The 18717-nt window shown below is 36.3% G+C and overlaps 2 protein-coding genes across 10 annotated transcripts; one reads left to right on the forward strand and one right to left on the reverse strand.

The window, feature by feature from the left end:
* The first annotated feature begins 343 nt into the window (after positions 1-343).
* LOC132166666 (uncharacterized) lies at positions 344-12304 on the forward strand. Of its 6 annotated transcripts, XR_009438590.1 has the most exons (16): positions 344-569; positions 1076-1183; positions 3170-3231; positions 3374-3461; positions 3576-3637; positions 3715-3811; positions 3999-4454; positions 5450-6121; positions 6214-6375; positions 6467-6571; positions 6670-6750; positions 7201-7507; positions 7639-7684; positions 7805-8120; positions 8823-8910; positions 12007-12304. XR_009438590.1 is itself a non-coding variant. In XM_059577518.1 (14 exons), exons 2-14 carry the CDS (start codon positions 1085-1087, stop codon positions 7941-7943), a joined length of 2376 nt encoding a protein of 791 aa, XP_059433501.1. In that variant the 5' UTR covers positions 344-579; positions 1076-1084; the 3' UTR covers positions 7944-8532. The 6 variants fall into 6 exon arrangements, 4 of the variants coding, with proteins under 4 accessions (XP_059433501.1, XP_059433499.1, XP_059433498.1 ...); XR_009438589.1 differs by lacking the exon at positions 12007-12304 and having other exon boundaries at positions 8823-9717; XM_059577518.1 differs by lacking the exons at positions 8823-8910; positions 12007-12304 and having other exon boundaries at positions 344-579; positions 7805-8532.
* Positions 10360-18327, reverse strand: LOC132166667 (uncharacterized). Of its 4 annotated transcripts, none has more exons than XM_059577519.1 (13): positions 18152-18327; positions 16148-16444; positions 15538-15611; positions 15081-15240; positions 14923-14947; positions 14684-14773; positions 14075-14246; positions 13914-13987; positions 13356-13425; positions 13027-13098; positions 12819-12949; positions 12360-12433; positions 10360-12190 (listed from the first exon to the last, which is right to left on the reverse strand). In XM_059577519.1, the coding sequence occupies exons 2-13, from the start codon at positions 16338-16340 to the stop codon at positions 12132-12134; spliced, it is 1194 nt and encodes a 397-aa protein (XP_059433502.1). In that variant the 5' UTR covers positions 16341-16444; positions 18152-18327; the 3' UTR covers positions 10360-12131. The 4 variants fall into 4 exon arrangements, with proteins under 4 accessions (XP_059433502.1, XP_059433504.1, XP_059433503.1 ...); XM_059577521.1 differs by having other exon boundaries at positions 16148-16473; XM_059577520.1 differs by having other exon boundaries at positions 16148-16676.
* Positions 18328-18717: the final 390 nt, after the last annotated feature.

The raw sequence follows: 18717 nt of genomic DNA on the forward strand, positions 1-18717 counted from the left end.
TTAGTGTTAATCAATTTTCTGTTAAGAAAATATAAAAGTTAATTGACACTATCACATTAATAAAAAAATAAATAAAACAATATAAAATTGTTTGAATTAATCCAAAACATGAGAAAATAAGAGTAATTGCCAAGAAAAATAAAACTGACTGGGAGACGTTTTGGATTTGGCAGTCAAAATAGTACCTCACGTAATTTCGCAAAACAGCCAAGGGCGATTAATCAGCTATGTAAGTCGCCTTGTACGACCATGGACCGTCCTTGCGACTTCAACCAAAGAGAAGACCATCACCGCCAATTTAGGACACGACCACTCAGGCACGCCCGTAGGGACAGGGTACTCCCTGTGTCGGAGAACACCGTAAAGCATCCCATTAAGATCTGAGCTGTACATATTTCGTAGTTACCAATCGACTTTTAAACCAAAGATCTCTCTCCTCTCTCTCCTCTCTGTCTCTCGCTGAGCGAGTTCGCGTACCTGCGCAAAGCGCGTGGTGGATCTCTCGGGCATCACCGTCAGCTGGAAAGGCTGCGGAACTAGAACAACAACTTCATCTGCGGCAAACACAGGTTAGTTCAGGTCAATTTTCTCGCCAACTTTCTAGGGTTCCAAACACGTCTTAGCTGAGTCTGCTTGTGCCATTCAACTCCAAAGAGCTTGGATTTCTCAGATCCGTCGTTACAGAAGGTCTAATTTCGATATTATCTATGTCGTTCACTTTGAGCGCTGATTTGTAGCGCTGGAAACGTAGAGAAAGAAGTGATAATTATGATTCTCAATTTTGCTATTTCCTTTTCATATACGGTTGATTCTTAGAAATGAAGAAGCTGTGCTCAACTGTGCCTTATGCGACTGTTAGAATAAATTTTGGAAGTTCTTTGTGTATCATTTTTAGTTTCCCGATCAACCAAACAGAGGACTATTGAATTAATTGTTTGTTGGTCACTCGGGTGTTGTTTGGGAAAATCTGTGCCGGTGTTGTTTAGCTTATTGTTTGCCTTTTTTCTGACTCTACTTGTTGTTGTTGTTACTATTATTATTTTATAAATTTGGTTTTAATTTTGAATTGAAGTAGGAAGTGGGAATGGCTAACCGAGTGAAGGAGGACGAGAAAAACGAACGAACTATTCGGGGTCTTCTCAAACTTCCTGAGAATCGGAGATGTATCAACTGTAACAGTCTGGTATGCTATCTATAGTAACTAATTCCTGAGATAATTTTATTTGCCAGGGTCTTAATTTGTAGAGTTGCTTTGCTGTATCTTGTCGTGCGTGAATGGAATTGGATGCATGCCATCAATTGTGGGATACATTTGTCATTGTTTCGTTTTTATTAGTTGTTGAATGTCTTTGTTAAAATAATGTGGAGTATCACTAAATAACTTTCTATGAAATAGTGAGAAAATAATCGCGCGGGATGTAATTAATTGCAATGATCAAGTCATTAACATCTATGATTGATTTTGTTTGGTTCTCATTAATATTATTGCTTGTGATGTATAGGCTTGACACTTTTGCAGTAGCCATTTATAGGAAAGCAAAGCAATGAAAGATTTTAGCAAAATCTTCTCCTTTAGGCTTTACTCGGACTGATAAAATAATCAGATACCTCTAGAGATTCAACCAGTTACGAGAAAGATTTATTAAATTAATTGCTTATCTGGATCTCTGAACAAGGATCACTTTCTAAATGAAAATGAAAGCTTTGATGTTTTCAGATTTTTTTTTCCTCTTGGGGTGATGGGAACTGTTTTGCAACAATAATTTTTTTGTTGATACTCAATAGCATGCTCTTACTTGATCTTTCCCTTATAAATCATCAAATTTGGCACTTTTTGATCCCCAGTTTCTGAGGGGAACAAAGGATGGAATACAATTGATTCCTTTAATTAAGTTGTATTGCTTCTCCTTGTTTCTGATCCTAACTCCTCCTGGGTAGTTCCAGATGTTGGCACTTTCCTTGTGGGTGCTAAACAGAAAAAAAAGAAAAGAAAGAAAAAGCCGCTCGTGATTAAGTCACAACATTAGATCTATGACCATATTATTTTAACTGCTCGTGTTTTTTCATTTCATAGGTATGCTGCCAGGAAAAAATATGATTCTTTTAGGTTTAGAGAAATAACACGCAAAAAAGTGTGAACATTCTACTATAATTATCGCTTGCTTCCGATTTTTAAGTTGGAATTCTTTGGGTGTCCCATACCTGTCAATAGTTTTGAATTGATATATTGATTATTAGTTTGATTTATTAATCCCTGGATCAAACAAAGTTCTTGTTTGCTTATGCATTGTAATTATTTATGCTTGTGCTTGTAGAGCAGGCATAGAATGAAGTAGTGGCTTTTAGTGATTTCATTTAGGCTTTAATTGGGGAATGCAATCCACACCCAACGTCGAACTCCAGAGATTCCTTCAGTATGCTATAAGAACAACAATTAAAATCTTATCTCTGACAGATTCTGATTCAAAAAATTGCTTTGCACTGAAGTTATGGTGATTCCAAAAGCTAAAGTCAAGGCTTACTGGAATTTGTAGATGATTGTTAATGATTCTGCAGTTACTTTAGAGTATCTTTTTGTTTCATCGTGCCATGGTTTTGAAGCAATAGGACTGCATATGGTATTGCTTTCATAAGTTTGTTAGATAATCAATTTGGAATTAAATGTTTGTGTATTGTGCACTTGGTGCATCTATTGTAACTGCTTGGTTAATTTTGTAGGAAAAGGAACCATTTGATTTTGTCATTCCATACACCTTTGAGTATAGGTTTTCTTCATTTGTCTCACAAGTCAGACTCTAAACCTTACAGATCATACTAGTGATGAGGGCTCTACCAAAATATGTACTCCTTGAGTTCCAGTTCCTTGATCAGCAGTATGAGCTGTGATAAAATAAAAACTACTGTTATCTCATCTGAAAATTGTTGCTAAAATTTGTTACAAGTACCATTCTGTAGCATTTTTGAAATTAATGAAAGAACAACTTTGGTAACTTTCTATAAGATTGTTGGTTGTTTTCAATCTTTGAGTTTGTACTCACTGCATCACATATTTGAAATATTGGAGACAATACTATGGAGTGCAAAGAACACTTACGCTTAAATTATTCCTAAAAGGAAAAGCAGTTCGATTGTCTGTTTTACTGGTGCTACTTCATTTTCTGCTAAGCAGGGACCTCAATATGTTTGCACAAATTTCTGGACATTTGTTTGCACAAACTGCAGTGGAATACAGTAAGTATTGCCTTATATTTTCTTTTCTTTATTGTGTTTGTCTGTGTGTGTGTGTGTGTGTGGGGTGTGGCAGAGGGAGAGAGCAAATAAATTTCCTTTGATGTGATACTTGCACTTTATTAATTACATGTGATAATTTCAGTCGGGAGTTCACCCATCGAGTAAAATCAGTATCAATGGCCAAATTTTCTTCACAAGAAGTTACTGCCCTTCAAGACGGGGGAAATCAGGTAGATGTGCTCCACTTTTTCTCATATCTCTATGAAACATTCTTTCCCTTTGTCTTTTTTATTTTTATCTTCTCAGCTTCTCGTATTGGACTCATCTCTGTGTTCTATTCACAGCGTGCAAAGGAGATCTATTTTAAAGAATGGGATCCACAGCGTCATTCTGTTCCTGACAGCAGGTTGACACAAAATTATATTCTGCTCTATTTATATATGTAAAAAATGCTCCAGTACTGATTTAAAAGTTTGCTGCCAGTAATGTTGAGAAACTTCGAGACTTTATTAAGCATGTTTATGTGGATAGAAGATACACAGGCGAAAGGAACTATGAAAAGCCTCCAAGGGCGAAGACGGTAATGACACTTGCCCTTTTTAATATCTGACATATTAATTTGTATTTGAAGTTGTATACATATAAGAGTACTAGAAATGAATTTACAAGATAGTTTTTACTAATACATTGTGGAATTCGTTTTAGATGTCATTAGATCTGTTTGTTCAAGTGTTTTTTTTCCTCCTTTTTCATTGTGTATCAAACAGGGTGAGAAGGAAGACTCCTATGAAAACAGGAGAACAGATGCATATCAAGGAGGGTCTCGAAGTCCACCATATGAGGATTCATATGAACGCCGTTACAGTGATAGGTCTAGTCCTGGTGGAAGGAGTTATGAAGAAAGAAGAAGTCCTGGATATGATCAAGAAAGTCGGCAATATAGTGATTTTAAGAGAAGTCCTGCTCGTCCTGAGGTTGTTAATGATTGGCGCCGAGATGATAGATTTGGAAATGGGAGGAAATTTGAAGACCGTAGGGAATCTGATGGAGATTCTAAGCTGGAAGGCAGATCACCTGAGCGACCAAAAGATGTAAATTCATCCAGTCCCCCTATGGTGCGGCCCGTAAGAGAGCTTTTGGGAGAGAATGTGATCCCTCTTCGCATAAGTGAACCTCCAAAAGCCAATGGTGGCAGGGCTGCTGATGGCTCTGCACTTACACAGGTGAGGCTTCTCAATAAAATTGTCTTTATCATCAGATTTGGATATATGTCTGATTCCTTAAAGTTCTTGTTCTTGTTCTTGTTTCTCATTTCTATTTTTTGGTCCATGATATGCTTTGTGGTCCACATTTGCTCATACTGTTTAATTGATGAGTAATGGTTTCACTAGTCATTGATTATTCCTTTAGGTTTATCAAGATAATATTAGCTTTTGGTTGATTGTTATGCGGTTTGAGCCACTACCATCAATTTAAACCCTGTTAAGTGTATTAATTCCCCTGATTTCATTAGAAACAGTCAAGTTACATATGAAATGCAAAATAAGCATTTTCTACAGCTTCCTTGCTAGACTATTTGGGACGCTTCAATAATGTGGCTAATAAGCACTAGCTCAAGTATAGGGTGGAGGGTGAATTATTGAGTTCAAGGCTCACGGTGTTTAACTTATCAATATAAAAAAATTAAAAAAAAATTCTATAGTGAGAGAGAGAAAATATTCTGTCTCAAACCTGTGAACCTACTTGATAAAATTGAATTTGCTTTGTTCTATTATATGCTGGAATCTGGGTAGCTCAATAAAACCAAATTATAACCAGATAATCATAAGAGTTCAATTCGGGTTGCGGGTTAGCTCATTTCAGGTTGTTATGTGTATCATAGCATTTCTGCTTTCAGTAACATTGATTTCAGTTGAAAATTAGCAACGTCCATATTCCTTAAGCATTAACAGTTGAAAATTAGCATGAGCTAATTTTCTCTTTTCAGTGGATATTTCCTACCTTTGTGATTGAATATTTTATTTGATTTCAGTATCCACCATTCTACATAAATTGGTTGCGCTTATCTATTTTAAATTCTCATGTTTTTCTGTAGCTGTGCTGCTTAAATTCTGTTATTAGAAGTCCGCACTATGTTCTTCAGTTGGAAAATTTCGTTTTCTTTAAATTCTTTAGAAGAAAAAATGTGAACCTATTCTATTATTGATTTTAATTGCAGAGAACCATATCTTCTAGTAGCTTAGGATCCAGTAATGGGAATCCTGTAGAAGTCAAAGTGGAGAATGCTGGAAGCTTAATTGATTTTGATGCTGATCCTGGACCTCCACTTGCTGCAGCAGTTCCACAAACACAACAGATTTCAATGACTCAACCCACTGCACATCCAGCAACTTCTAACAATGACAATAATTGGGCTTCTTTTGATGCTTTCCCTGAGGCCAAAGTATCTCAAGCCCCATCAAATGTGAATACATTTGAATCCGTACTTTCACAATTATCAGTCTCAGCATCTGTGCCTGGTCATGTTTTTGGAACTTCTGGTAGTGCTGGTTCTCCAGCTGCACACACTGGCAACATGACAATATTACCTATTACTGGTGATTCCGCTGTTGCATCGGTAGGGAACACACCTGCGTTACCTTTTACTGCTGGTGCTCCTGTTACTGCACCAATAAGTAGTTTGTCAATGTTTCCCCCTGGTGCACAAGCAATTTCACCTGGATTGACACCGATATTGCCTGTCAATGGTAGTAATTATGTTGTCAAAGTTCCAGGTTCCGGGCAAGGGCCTCATATGCAGCATCAACAACCGTCGTTCTTTCCTGCTACTGGTAGTCAGTCAACTGCTCAACAATTTACAACATCTGTTGATTTAGGTACAAGCAATCAGGTGAGCTTATGGTGTGGTCTTCACAATTTGTTATTATTGTTTCTTACAAAGTGGTTTTTCACCTTGTTGCTTTGTGGGCAATTTGGTAGCAGTGGAATTCATCACTTAACACTAATGCACAAGGCCCTTCAAGTAATCCAGTTGCACATGCATCCCCAGCTGTCTCAATACCACCACATTTGCCCGCTTCTATTGATGTGTCACAACCTTCTGTTGTGGAAGTAAAATCAAGCACAAGAAGAGAACTTCCTGCGGTAATTGTCTTCTTACTGCGCTTTATGTTACATCTATATTAATTATATGTATGAATTACATATGTTATGATAAACCTTGATGCATCTGCAGGATCTTTTCGCTGCAACCTATTCATCTTTCCCTGCACCAGTTCCAGCATGGCAAACTGGTCCACCCCATGGTATGGGGTTCAATATGCAATACAATGCAGCACTGGTAAAATTGAATCTCTGTCTTACCAAGTCTTTGATGCAATGAGATGTATAACCCCTTAAGTACATCACTAATACTCAAGTTTCTAATCATTCTTGCAGTCAGTGCCAACTTTTCAACAGCCAAAAACTACAAATCCATTTGACTTCAACAGTGAACCTCCTCTAGTTCAAGCCCCAACGGTATGTGATTTCAATTCATTCAAATTGATCCCATCCATTGCTACTGGTTGTTCTTGGTCTTATTTGGATTAATCGTTATGTAATTGTTTTGACATGTTAACTGGTCAGGGTAGACTTGTGGAAAGGGCAATTTGAGCTGGTAATAAATTTATAAACATAATGCTTGGATAGTAAATTTAGTTTAGACTGGACAATTTTTTCTTTATGATGCTACACTTGGAAGTTGGAGATGGTTAATTACTTGAAGAGTTCTCAGTTTTGTCTTTTCATTTTGGTCTACTTGGATCTTGTAAAAAAAAAGGGAAAAAAAGAAGAATAAGCTTCATCTACTTCATCAATAAGATACCAGTTCACTTGATCTGTTAGGTGAAATTAATACGCTTTTTTCTGCTGAGAAAAAAAATTTATCCATTAGTTACAGACTTTCCTTGTGTGTTTCTCGTGATGCAGTTTCCTTCAATGGCATCCTTGCAAGGTGCTCTACCAAATGTCCCAGCTGCTTCAGGCATAATACGTGCTTCCAGCTTTGGCACTCCATCGTCAGCATGGATGCAGCCCCAGGCATCATCTTATGCATCAACTTTGCCTCCCCAGGCACCACCTTACGCATCAGCTTTGCCTCCCCGGGCTCCACCTTATGCATCAGCTTTGCCTCCCCAGGCACCACCTTATGCATCAGCTTTGCCTCCCCAGGCACCACCCTACGCATCAGCTTTGCCTCCCCAGGCACCATCTTACGCATCAGCAATGCCTCCAAGTATATACCCTTTTTTTTTTTGGAAAAAATAATTCCCCTCCATGCCTATGCTCTCTCTCTCTCTCTCTCTCTATATATATATATATATTATGCTCTTCCATATGCTGAACGCTGCTTTTTGAAAACCTCAGGTGCATACATGGGGCAACAAATACCCAGTAACATGCCATATTCCAGGTAACTGCCTCTAATACCTAATTTTAGCATTTAAAGTGACTGTTGGATATCAATTAGTTTGCTAATTGATTGACAGCGATTTGCATTGTTTTTGTATCACTTATTCTAGTATCTTTGCAGGCATCAAGGAGTAGGGGGCTTTGGCAATGATGGGGCTGCTTTCGGCTCCTTAAATATGGATCAGCAGCTGGCTGGCAGATTCTCAGCACCTGCAACCCCAAATCCTTTCTCATCTGTTGGTGGAAACCCATTTGGATAAAATATGAAAAGGAAAGCGTTTCTGACCCCATTTAGGTCAAGCATCATCTTGTTGCTCCCTGTCAAGTTGCTGGGTGTAAAGTTTTGGTGTCTGTGTTTTGTGGTAGCTTTGATATCCAGGCCAAGGAGAGATTTGTTCTGTTCACCCCGGGGCAAAAGTCAACTGTCACATGGCCATGTAAGATTTGTTTGATGCTATAAAAGAATGAATGAGAGAGAGAGAGAGAAAGAGAGAGAGAGAGATAGGGATAGGGATAAGGGAAGAAATTGAGAGAGAGAGAGAGAGAGAGAGAGAGAGAGGAGTAATGATTTAAAGTAGGTAAGGAGGCCGTGGAGACGTGGGTCTATATTTTGTGCGGGCATAGTGTTAATTGGTATTTTAGTGGTCCATCGGGTGATACACGTGTTTATTTGCTGCCCCTATAAGCTGTATTATTTCTCTCTGTTGTATTGTATGATTTTGCGATCTCTTCATCATTGTGGTGAGCTCTTCGAGTCTGGAAATTTATGAAACAATAAATAAATTATGTTATAGTGGAGCAGAGTTGTATTCTATTATGATTGAATTATAGATGAATTGGTTCCGTTTGTTAATGTTTCTTTAGGTATTTTTTTTTGTTTTTATTTGAAAATGTGTTCTGATGTAATATAAAAGTGAAACTAGTTTTGGGTTTGTTAATAATCAAAGGAAAACGTTTTATTAAATTAAGCTGATTTTTCTTCCAGTCAGTTTTTATTTGGCCTTCATCTAATGTGTGGTGATTGAACTCTATAGAATCATATGATCTTTTAGATCAGACTCGTACACGCTTCATTGTATTGGACAATATAGAGTAGTACAATGACTGAATATGAAGCTTTCTTTTAATTTTAATTGTAGAGAGTGAAATACATCCGACCAGAAAAGGAATTGCAGCCGAGTCCTTGGTATGCGCGGATTGATGGATATGAGGGGCCTCTCTATTTGGGTAAGTCTTCTTTTCATATAGAGTAATATTATTCACTCTCACTTTTTCACTCATTTTCGTACCTTTATTTTTTTGGGTGGTTTTTAGAACTACCATTAGATTTGGGATGAGTTTTTATTTGAATAAAATGGTTTTTAAAAGTTATTCAAAAAAAAAGAAAGGTTTTAAAAGTCATTTAAGGGAGTGAAAATGGGTGTTGAAAAATGGAATGTATGTACCATTATTCTTCCCGAAATGTAAGACGAACAACAAAGCACAAAGCACAATTCAAACGGCAACGTTCCCCAAGTCCAATGCACGCATAGCACATCTTACTCTATTCCATTTGTAGCAAAATTTTGCTCTTCCAAAAAATATTTCGCCGTTGAATTGAAAAATGATGTCTCTTGGACATGTAAAAAATACATACTTTTTTAATAATAGGGACAAAGTTAAAATATTTTATAAAAAAAAAAATATGTGCATCTCACATGCTATTAAAAAAGTATATGCTTCTCACACGCTATGATAAGGGATGTCATTTTTATAGATTGGGTTGAAGAAAGTTTTTTCAACCCAGTTTGAAAGAAATTTTTGTCCGCATGACGTTGCCCCTCCCAACCTTCCCTTCGGTTTGTCCCTCTACGAGTTTGTTATGTTATTTTACAAATGTTTAAAGCTTTAAAGCTTACTTTAGTAGCAGTAGGGCCCCATGCCTAGCTCTTTGATCATGTAATAAGACTTTGATGGATGTTACATCATTCTTTCAGCCATTTTTTAATTTTTTTTTTCTTTTGCAAATTTAATAAATCTACCATTATATTTATAGATATATGTGGGTCTCACATAAATTCAATGATATATTCACCCATTCAATACATGAAAATGAGTAAAAACTAGAATGAAAATGATTTTTATCATTTTTCTAAGACTTTATAGACTTTTTACGCATGTTTCATTTATTTATAATAATACTAATATGCTAAAAAAAAAATTAATATTTGGTTTTGAAACTAATAGGGGTGGCCGGACCACCCCCATTAGTTTTTTATAATTTTATTTTATAATTATTTTTAATATATATATATAATATTTTATTATTATTTTTATTAATCAGAAAGATGTCATCTTTATGTCTTCAGATCCTAACCATTAACTAGATATTCTTATTGGACTGAAGAGAATCCTATTCCGTAATAAAGAATCCGAAGAATTTATTTTGAGATTGTGAATATAAAGATATTTATATAGCCCGAAAAGATATGTTGGAATAGATTTAATTCAACTAAGAACCTTTCAGGAATTTTTTTTCTTTCTTGGGGGTTATGAAAAAGTTTCAATTAATTTATCTCGTTACAGTAATGGGCCAAAACATGATTTTCTTTAGTCTTTTTGGGATTTGGTCTTATATTAGGAGGTATAGAAGTAGTATTACTTATCAACCCAATTTATTCTGCTTTTTCATTGGGATTTGATCTTGATTGTCGATCTTTATTCTTTATTTTATCAGACTCTCTAAAATATTACAAACAATTTTAATCTTAGAAGTATCCGAATTTTTCATTTCAATAATCAAACAAACGGAACCAAAAAGAAAAAAAAACTTTGTTAGAGAGATTGCATCTCAAAGTTGTACAGCCAGCCAGAGTGGAAACCGTCAAGCCCATTGCTCTTAAATGTAATTTTCTTAGAGAAAGAGAGAAGTGCGCAGTGGCTGTGACAAAAGGAGTAAGTAACACAGTTTATAGCATACAGACCAACATGGCAGTGGCCGGTGAGGTATGAATAGCTCATTTCCATTGGTGGCAGTGGCGGAGCCACTTACATCTTTGGGGAGCCGTGAGATTTTTAAATTTTTATTTTTCACCCCCAAAATTATATATATATTTCTTTTTATCTACCTAAGACACGGCGCCCTTAAAGTCGATGACTCACTCTCTTTTGTTCTTTTTATCTCAAAGATTCGATACTTGATGATTTCGTACTTCTAAGAGACCGTGAAGTGCAGTTTTATATATACCGTAAAGTGCAGTTTTATATATATATATATTTTTTTTTTGTATTTCTGTCTTTTTAATATAGTACCGACATATTACATTTCTAATATATCAATTTGAGCACATATTTATGAACTTTTATAAATATTTTTTTGTGCTGCATATATTGTGAGAATTACCAAATTTTTCGGGTGGAGAAAATTTTTAGTACGCTAAGAAAATTTTTTTAGCGACACCCCCAATATGAATTGGGGGTTTTGCCATTGGTTGGTGGGCTCGAATTTTCTACATTCAGACAAATACAAAATAAAGTAAAAGTGCTGCCTCAAAAATTGACAATTGGATCAGCAGTTGACTTTTCACACCAATTAAACGAATTTGATCACAACCCATCATGGACCAGTGGACCACCCCCTTTTTTTTTGTTAAATAATTTCTCTTGTTCTTTGAAGAAAGAAAATTAATTAGCATCTGAAATCTCTATGGTTCTATATATAGGAACATTCTTAATTAGCTCTCTTAGTCAAAATTTGGTTAAATTATACAAAAACAAGCTCCATCACGCTCTCTATTCTCCTCTCTATTTTAGGACATCTCCCCACATTTGGAGAACAAAATACTTTTTCAACTCAATTTTTTTATGTTTTTATATTTATCCCAACACTTCTTCTCTCCTTCCTCTCTCCCTCTTTCACGCCATCCAGGAACCTCAGTGTATTGGATAATGGAGGGGATTTGTGACCGTATAGTGCTGTAGTGGGGTTTGCTGAGTTGTTTTGGTACTAATTCTTTGGCTTCTCTTTGTTGTTTGGGAGGAGTATGGGTTTGTGGGGTGCTTTTGAGAATAAAAATAGATTAAAAATTATATTTAAATAGAATAGAGTAAAATCTAAAGAGTTTATTATTTGATACTTTTGCATAGATATTTAGTTAAACTACAAAAAGCAAGTTTTTAAGCCAAATTTTAGCAAAAAGAATAAAAAGTTCATTGAGAATGCTCTAAGGTATATATTATGCTCTGACAGTGAAGTAGTTACAACAAATAAGATGGATATCATCTCCCAGGTAATATGGATAATTTGTGTTTTCTTTACCCTTTTACCCTTTTGCTTGGAGCCAGAGGATTGGATATCTTCTTGAGTATACAGCAGAGTTCCTTTCCTATCTGAAAAGGGGTGAAGGATTCCCATATGCACAATAAATGAATGGGCAATGGCAAAAATATTTGGACATTTTCTCCACATTTTATGTGGATTCAGCTGCTTGTCTGCTCTTCCATATGATTGGAGCCACCAGCATCCATACTGTCAAAAGCAAAACTCACACTAAGAATTCTGTCTTTGTTGTGACAAACTATAATAAATCAGAACGTTGTAGTCCAAAATGGCTTATAATTAATCCAACTCTTTTGACAACATGATCCTCCTTGGAATAGCTTCATGTTTTGCATTTGGTGTTTGTTAAAGTACTTACAGTAAACGCAGACTGCCAACCACTCATTCACTATTCTGACCCATGTGCTGGTCCAACCCACATCAATAGTCCACCTGTAGAAGATCAAGGGGGAGGAACATATCATTTCCTTGCCATGTTCAAACTTATGTTGCTAAGAAACATATAGATCGAAGTAATAATGAGCTTAATAGAGAAAAAATAAATTAAAAAAAAAAAAAAGGAAGAAGAAGAAGAAGAAAAGAAAAGGGTACTTTGGCAAGTGATATGATTTTAGTGACAATAGTTCTACATTTTGGGTAAGACATTGCTTTAGTCAGGTTGAAAAAGATTGTTGTCAATGATCCATAAACCGAGAGAATGTATGTTGTTAAGAAGACAAGAATTTGGAATGGGAATCACATAAAGGTCAATTTAATAGTGGAAGAGGCTTGTCATTGGATTTATTAGCACCAGAAATAGAATAATACGAGAACCTACTTTCTCATGGCATGATGGGTGTTCCAACCAATCAATAGCATTGCAAAGTACATTGCTCCTGTGGCAAAGACAAAATGGAAGAAGCCATAACCATATGGAACGTCTTCGTCTCGTGTTTCATCCTTCCTGAACTGCAGCAGTTGTCAGATACATCTTGGAGGAAATGTTGGTAATCAGTTAAGAGGTTGATTGAGAATATGAAGCAAACCTGAAAACACTTGGAATCTATGCCTGTTGAAAATGTTGCAATGACCATTGCAAGTACAGCAACAACAAAGCTCTGTTAACATACGACTGTCATTGTCAAATTGGGAGGAAACTATTTTGCTAAGACAGGCAAAGGCGGGATTTTCAGAATAAACAATTAATATTTAATAAAATCAGCACTTCACTTATCAAAATGTGGAAGTACTTTTTATGAAAAATCAAGAGGGTCAAGGCACATATCACAAACAAAATTCACCATGAGCTGACTATCATAAAAGCCTGAGTTCCAAACTACTAAAAAGACTTATGAAGAATCCAAATACTACGTACTATGATCGTAAGCCAGTCTGTTTTGTCTGTAGCTTCTGCCTTCCTGTTGCAATTTCCTCCTACTGGTTCACTGTAAAGATGGATAAGTTTTAATTTTAATAAAAGAAAGATGTCAAGGTAACGGAGATTTTCTTAAAGCAATAAATCAACAGAAATCACAAATGAACCCACACAAAGCTTCTCTTTAAATTTCAATTGGCTTTGTTTAAGCAGTTGGATGGTGAATTTAGATTCTGAAGCCAACTTCAAGGGCGATATCTTTTTAACAGAGATAACATTAACTTGGGAAGAGGTGAGGGCACCACTTCTCACTTTTTTTTTTTTTTTTTTTAAAAAAAAAAAACAAAAAATTATTATCATTTACCATTTTGTTTATGTCAGAAGTGAGCAATGGGCTACACAATTGGGCCCTCCCCAATATACCTATCAACTCCCCAACCTCATGAGTCTTGATTGGCAATTCAAAAGAGCTTTCATTTAAACTACAACTATAAGGGGGGACAGTATCAAACATTAACTTATACTTAAAATAAAGCAACAAAAGATTGGAAATCATGCCTTCTAATTGCACACCAACAGATGAATACCACATAGAGCCCCATGAGCGCTGGTGTCAATATGCCAGCATTCACCTGTTTCAGGCAAAGATTAGAAATTCGGACACCAAATTAGGTTAGAATATGGATGAACTGAACAACATAGTGATGGCTAGAACTCACTTTTGGGTGAAGAGAGACACTGGTCATGAGTTGGAGGAGTACCAAGGTCCAGGTAATGAAGAAAATGTTGAGGAGGCAAGATGGCTCTGGTGCATACCAAATGTACATCAAAATGATCCCCACCAAGCATACAACATATGCAGTAGTTGCCAGTAACATCACATGGATTTGGCTGCAGTGATGATGATATGAGCAACCCGGTAATTATTGTTTCGATATTCAAAAGACCACACATTTACATTTCATTTTGCAAGAAAGCGTTAACTAGTGTGACAGTTGAATGGCAGCAAACAATTTATAAAATAAGACATCTTAAACTCCTTTTGTCACATACTATCTTGGATATATCAAAGACTTATTTATGAATTTGTAGAGTTTTGTCAAGCTAAAACAACATAAGCATATTTCTTATCTCAGCACTTGCCCCACTGAAGGAGGCACTATGTCTAAACATATACAATCTACCAATCAAGACTACAAAGCACACAAACGAAGAGTATAAAATAAATACAGTTTAGATTATTAGATAATATCTCAAGCAAACTAACTATATATGACAATGCATCAAATAGGGCATGACACAACGATTGCTTGAATGAAGAGTCTTACCATCTTTCTGCATGCTTGTCAGACTGACAACAATCATTCAGCCACATAATGAAACTGATTATGCTTATCAGTTGAATTACAAGAAATACCCTGAAAAAGAATTTGCAAAAACTTTAAAAATCTCGATATAATTTTAGTGACTCAATTAAGATGAAAATGCTTATATCTTCAACTCCCAGTGCAACACATTCTATGTACATGATCTGAAGACACGATTATATAACAGGAATCATAGATACCCGGCACCAAAATGTGAGACCTCCCCTGTCAAAAGAAAAAAGTATTGTGTCAGAGGCAAGACACTGGCTAATTAAAAAGTGCAACAAATTCGAGATCTATCATTAAAATCAGTTCAAGAAAAAACTAGAGGCTTGCTGGGAAATGGGATTGCACTAACCATAGAGCTGGATAATGGCAGATGGAAGCAAAAGAGGGATAATGGTGAAGCCAATCCACATAACAATCTTGACAGACCACCATCCAGAATGCCATGAATTTCTGGGCTCATCCAACTTCGAGGTACCAGCCGTTGAAAGAAACATTGTGATAAAGAATGTCTGATATAGTATTAAGGCTCACTTGATCTATTTGGGGGGGGGGGGGGAAACAATGAAGATTACAGGACTAAAGGCAATAGCTAACACAGTGCAGCTTCTATCTTAAAAATGTAGGTAAACAGCTGCACATATCAATTTAGGGACACCATAGTTGTGAGATACAGACCGCATAAATTTGATTCACATTATGCTCTGATCAGAGATAATATAAGTTAGCAGGCTTTCGTCCAGCAGAAAATATCAAGACAAGCCATTATTGAGAACTAAAGCGAATTCCATGCATTATTGAACGGATACAAAGCACCCCAAGCTCACTCGCAGAACTCCTTCGGCACCCAAACAGTCTTTTAAACCTTTGCATCCCTTTAATCCTGAACCACACACCAAATGTGCATCAACATCATGTAATGATGGTCTGGCCAGCATAAAAAATTATCAAAATGGTCTATGCTGTTTTACTTGAGTAAGGACTTCACCAACTTTAAGTGCAATTAAAGCATAGGCCAAAAAAGTTTTCCTTTTAAATCTCCACCCCAATTCATATGGATAAACGCCCCACACATGGAGACAATTCAAAGAGTATAAATTTGTGTCATTATACTCTCCATTGAAACCAATGTTACCATGGATAAGTTTGCACATGTCAAGCATGTATTTCAAATGGTGCCTTCTCAAATTTGTTATGATTGTGCGATCCAATGGCATTCATTGCCCACAAGGATGCCCAGTTTTCAGCCTTGAGAAGGAAATTTATATTCGTATTACTCATTATGTAGAAGACAGGCTTGAAAGTCCTAAGAACCCCTGATCAAACACATCAATATCTACAAATGTACAAATTATCACTGGTCATTATTATCTGAAATTGAACAAAATGAGGACATGTAAGTTTCTCGAGCAATCTTACTCTCCATTTCCGTCAAGGCGCTGTGGCCAAAATCCCGAGCAGCCCATGCTAGAAGAGTTGAAACTAGAAAAATCAAGGCGTAGACATATCTGGCCATCCAAGGATTGGACCCATTGCGGAACTGGCAAAACCATGAGGAGTCCTTCAATGCTGAGGGACTCTCATTGCTGCTGCTGCTCTCACCGCTCTCCATTTCTACCAATTCAACCCGGCAATGCTCTTTGTGACACAGAGCATAAAATGGAGCAAAGGGAAATCCCTCAAGGGGATTTCTTGATTCAGCTAGTTTCTCTTTCTCTGCATTGCAGACATTTACGTACCGTTACCTAAACGTCAAAACTAAAAAATGGGTTACTAACTTTATTCACAGAAGGGGCTAATTATGGTTTTAGTAATTAAATTGTCTTTAATCTCAGCACACGCTACAAAAGTCTACAACTGCCGTAGCACTTTTTGATTTTAGCCCTCGGTCCAAGGCAATAGCATAGATGGCAACGTGCTTGTTTGTACTAAAGCAGCTGCTCTAGATCTGCAATGTAATAATGCAACAAACAAACAAACAAAAACCATAAGTCTTAGCTCCTATTCCTATGGATGAATGCAAGACTTAAATATCATTTTAGGGTATTGGGTAATTTTGTTATTCATTTCTGACCCAACAAAATTCATTAAGAAAATAAATTGACGAGGTTAATCATGTGCGAGCATGATCATCGGAGTTCTTGTTGCACCCTCTTAGAACACACAAAATCACAGACAGAGAGAGAGAGAGGAGATCCCGAAATGAATATTTCCTAATTTCTATAACCGTCTGTATATACGTGCAGTGCACGGCGGGAGCTTTGGTTGATACAGGTGGGCATGCGTTCCTACTTGGAATGGATGGATCTAATCAGAGCCGTGGAATCAGCGGAAGCATGCGTGAGACAGCCCCCAGCTTCAGGGGATGAGTGTTTTTTTGTGAGGCACTTTATTTAGGACCCACTTTTACGTATAAATAAAGAATATTAGGCTTACAAATATATTTTTTTAAAAAAAATTTACAAATTAACGTGGTATAACATGATTAAATATGAGATAAATTTAAATTTTAAGAAACCAATCATCAATTTATAAAAGAAATTTTATAAAATATATTTGGAAACCTAGCGTTTTCCTACACAAATACACACGCACACACTTGATTGAGCAGAGAAGAATCCAAGTTTCACCGAACTGGTAAGCTCCCCCCCCGCGGGATGCGTGCAAGCATTAGCCACCAGGGTTTGTTAATAAAGCCACTGTTTTCTTGTTGTTGTGTACAATTCCTCTCTTTTGCCCCGAAATTCCTTACCTCAAACTCTACAATTTCCAGGACGCTTATACCCTCACTTTCGAAGCCACTCTGTGAGCTAACAGAATCAGTTTTCGGTAAGCATAAGGGTAAGCTTGGTCATTTAGTCGTTACACTTGTTAAGTGTGGTTTTACCAACTTTTCTTTTTCTTTTGTGGAGCAGAGGAAAGAGACTGCAAAAGAAAGCAAACTGATTCTTTGCTGCTCTATTCCTCAGAAATTGTTCAATAACTCAAAATATTACTTGAAAATTGTTTGTTTATTGACATAAACGATAAAAATTAAAAAGATGACGAAAGTTTTAATGGCTTACAGTCTTACAAAGGATGATGATCAGATTCAGAACTCATCTGGATCAAAGATTCAAAATTCAGGTTTATTTATATTATTTTCCTTTCATTTTCTCAGCAGCCAAACGGAGCATTATGCTGGAAAAAAGCATTTGAAATATGCCATAGTCATAGATATTTGAACGCCATAGAGAATAAACGAATCAAACTTTGGACGTGAAAGCCAGAGGAGTACCGATGCTTTGGATCACAAAATATGATTAAAATTAAAATTTGGCATTGTCGGAAATCCTATTCATATATGATTGTGAAAAGAAAAAAAGAAAAAAAGAAAATGCATTGAGAGACATGCAAGATTTTGAAGCGAAAAGGCATATGTACCTGTAAAAGAGTGGGTGAAGCCCGAGATCAAAGACGATGACAATGGGAGTTTCTTCGAGAAGCTCCCGCTTCAATCTCTCTAAAGAACACAAGTGAGGGAGATTTTCCAGTTTCGTTTGTCCTTTAGGCGCTTTAAATGGTCTTATTAGCGGAGAGAAAGAGAGACAGAGATTGCTTTTGGGAGGTTTACTTGGCTTTCGTTGCTTGCTTCTCTTTCCCGCCGTAAGCTTTAATGTACCCCTTCTGACCGTATCGTATCTATCAAGCCTTTTTTTTTTTTTTTTTTTTTAAAAAAAAAAACAACAAAAACTAATTAGCATCTTCTTCGATTTGTTAGAATTAACTTGAAAAAATCCATATAAAATTTATCTATTTCTATTTTCTTGTGATTTAATATTGTAGGACAGAGTTTTCCTTCAAACTGGGTTGGAAGAATTTCCTTCAACTTAGTTTATAAAAGTGACATGTGTCCCTTGAACATGTGAGATGTACATGGGTTTTTAATAGCAAAGACAAGGTTGGAATAATTTTATTAGAAACTCATGTGTATCTCACATGTTATTAAA

This window comes from Corylus avellana, chromosome ca11 (assembly GCF_901000735.1).
Source record: "Corylus avellana chromosome ca11, CavTom2PMs-1.0".
Taxonomy (NCBI): domain Eukaryota; kingdom Viridiplantae; phylum Streptophyta; class Magnoliopsida; order Fagales; family Betulaceae; genus Corylus; species Corylus avellana.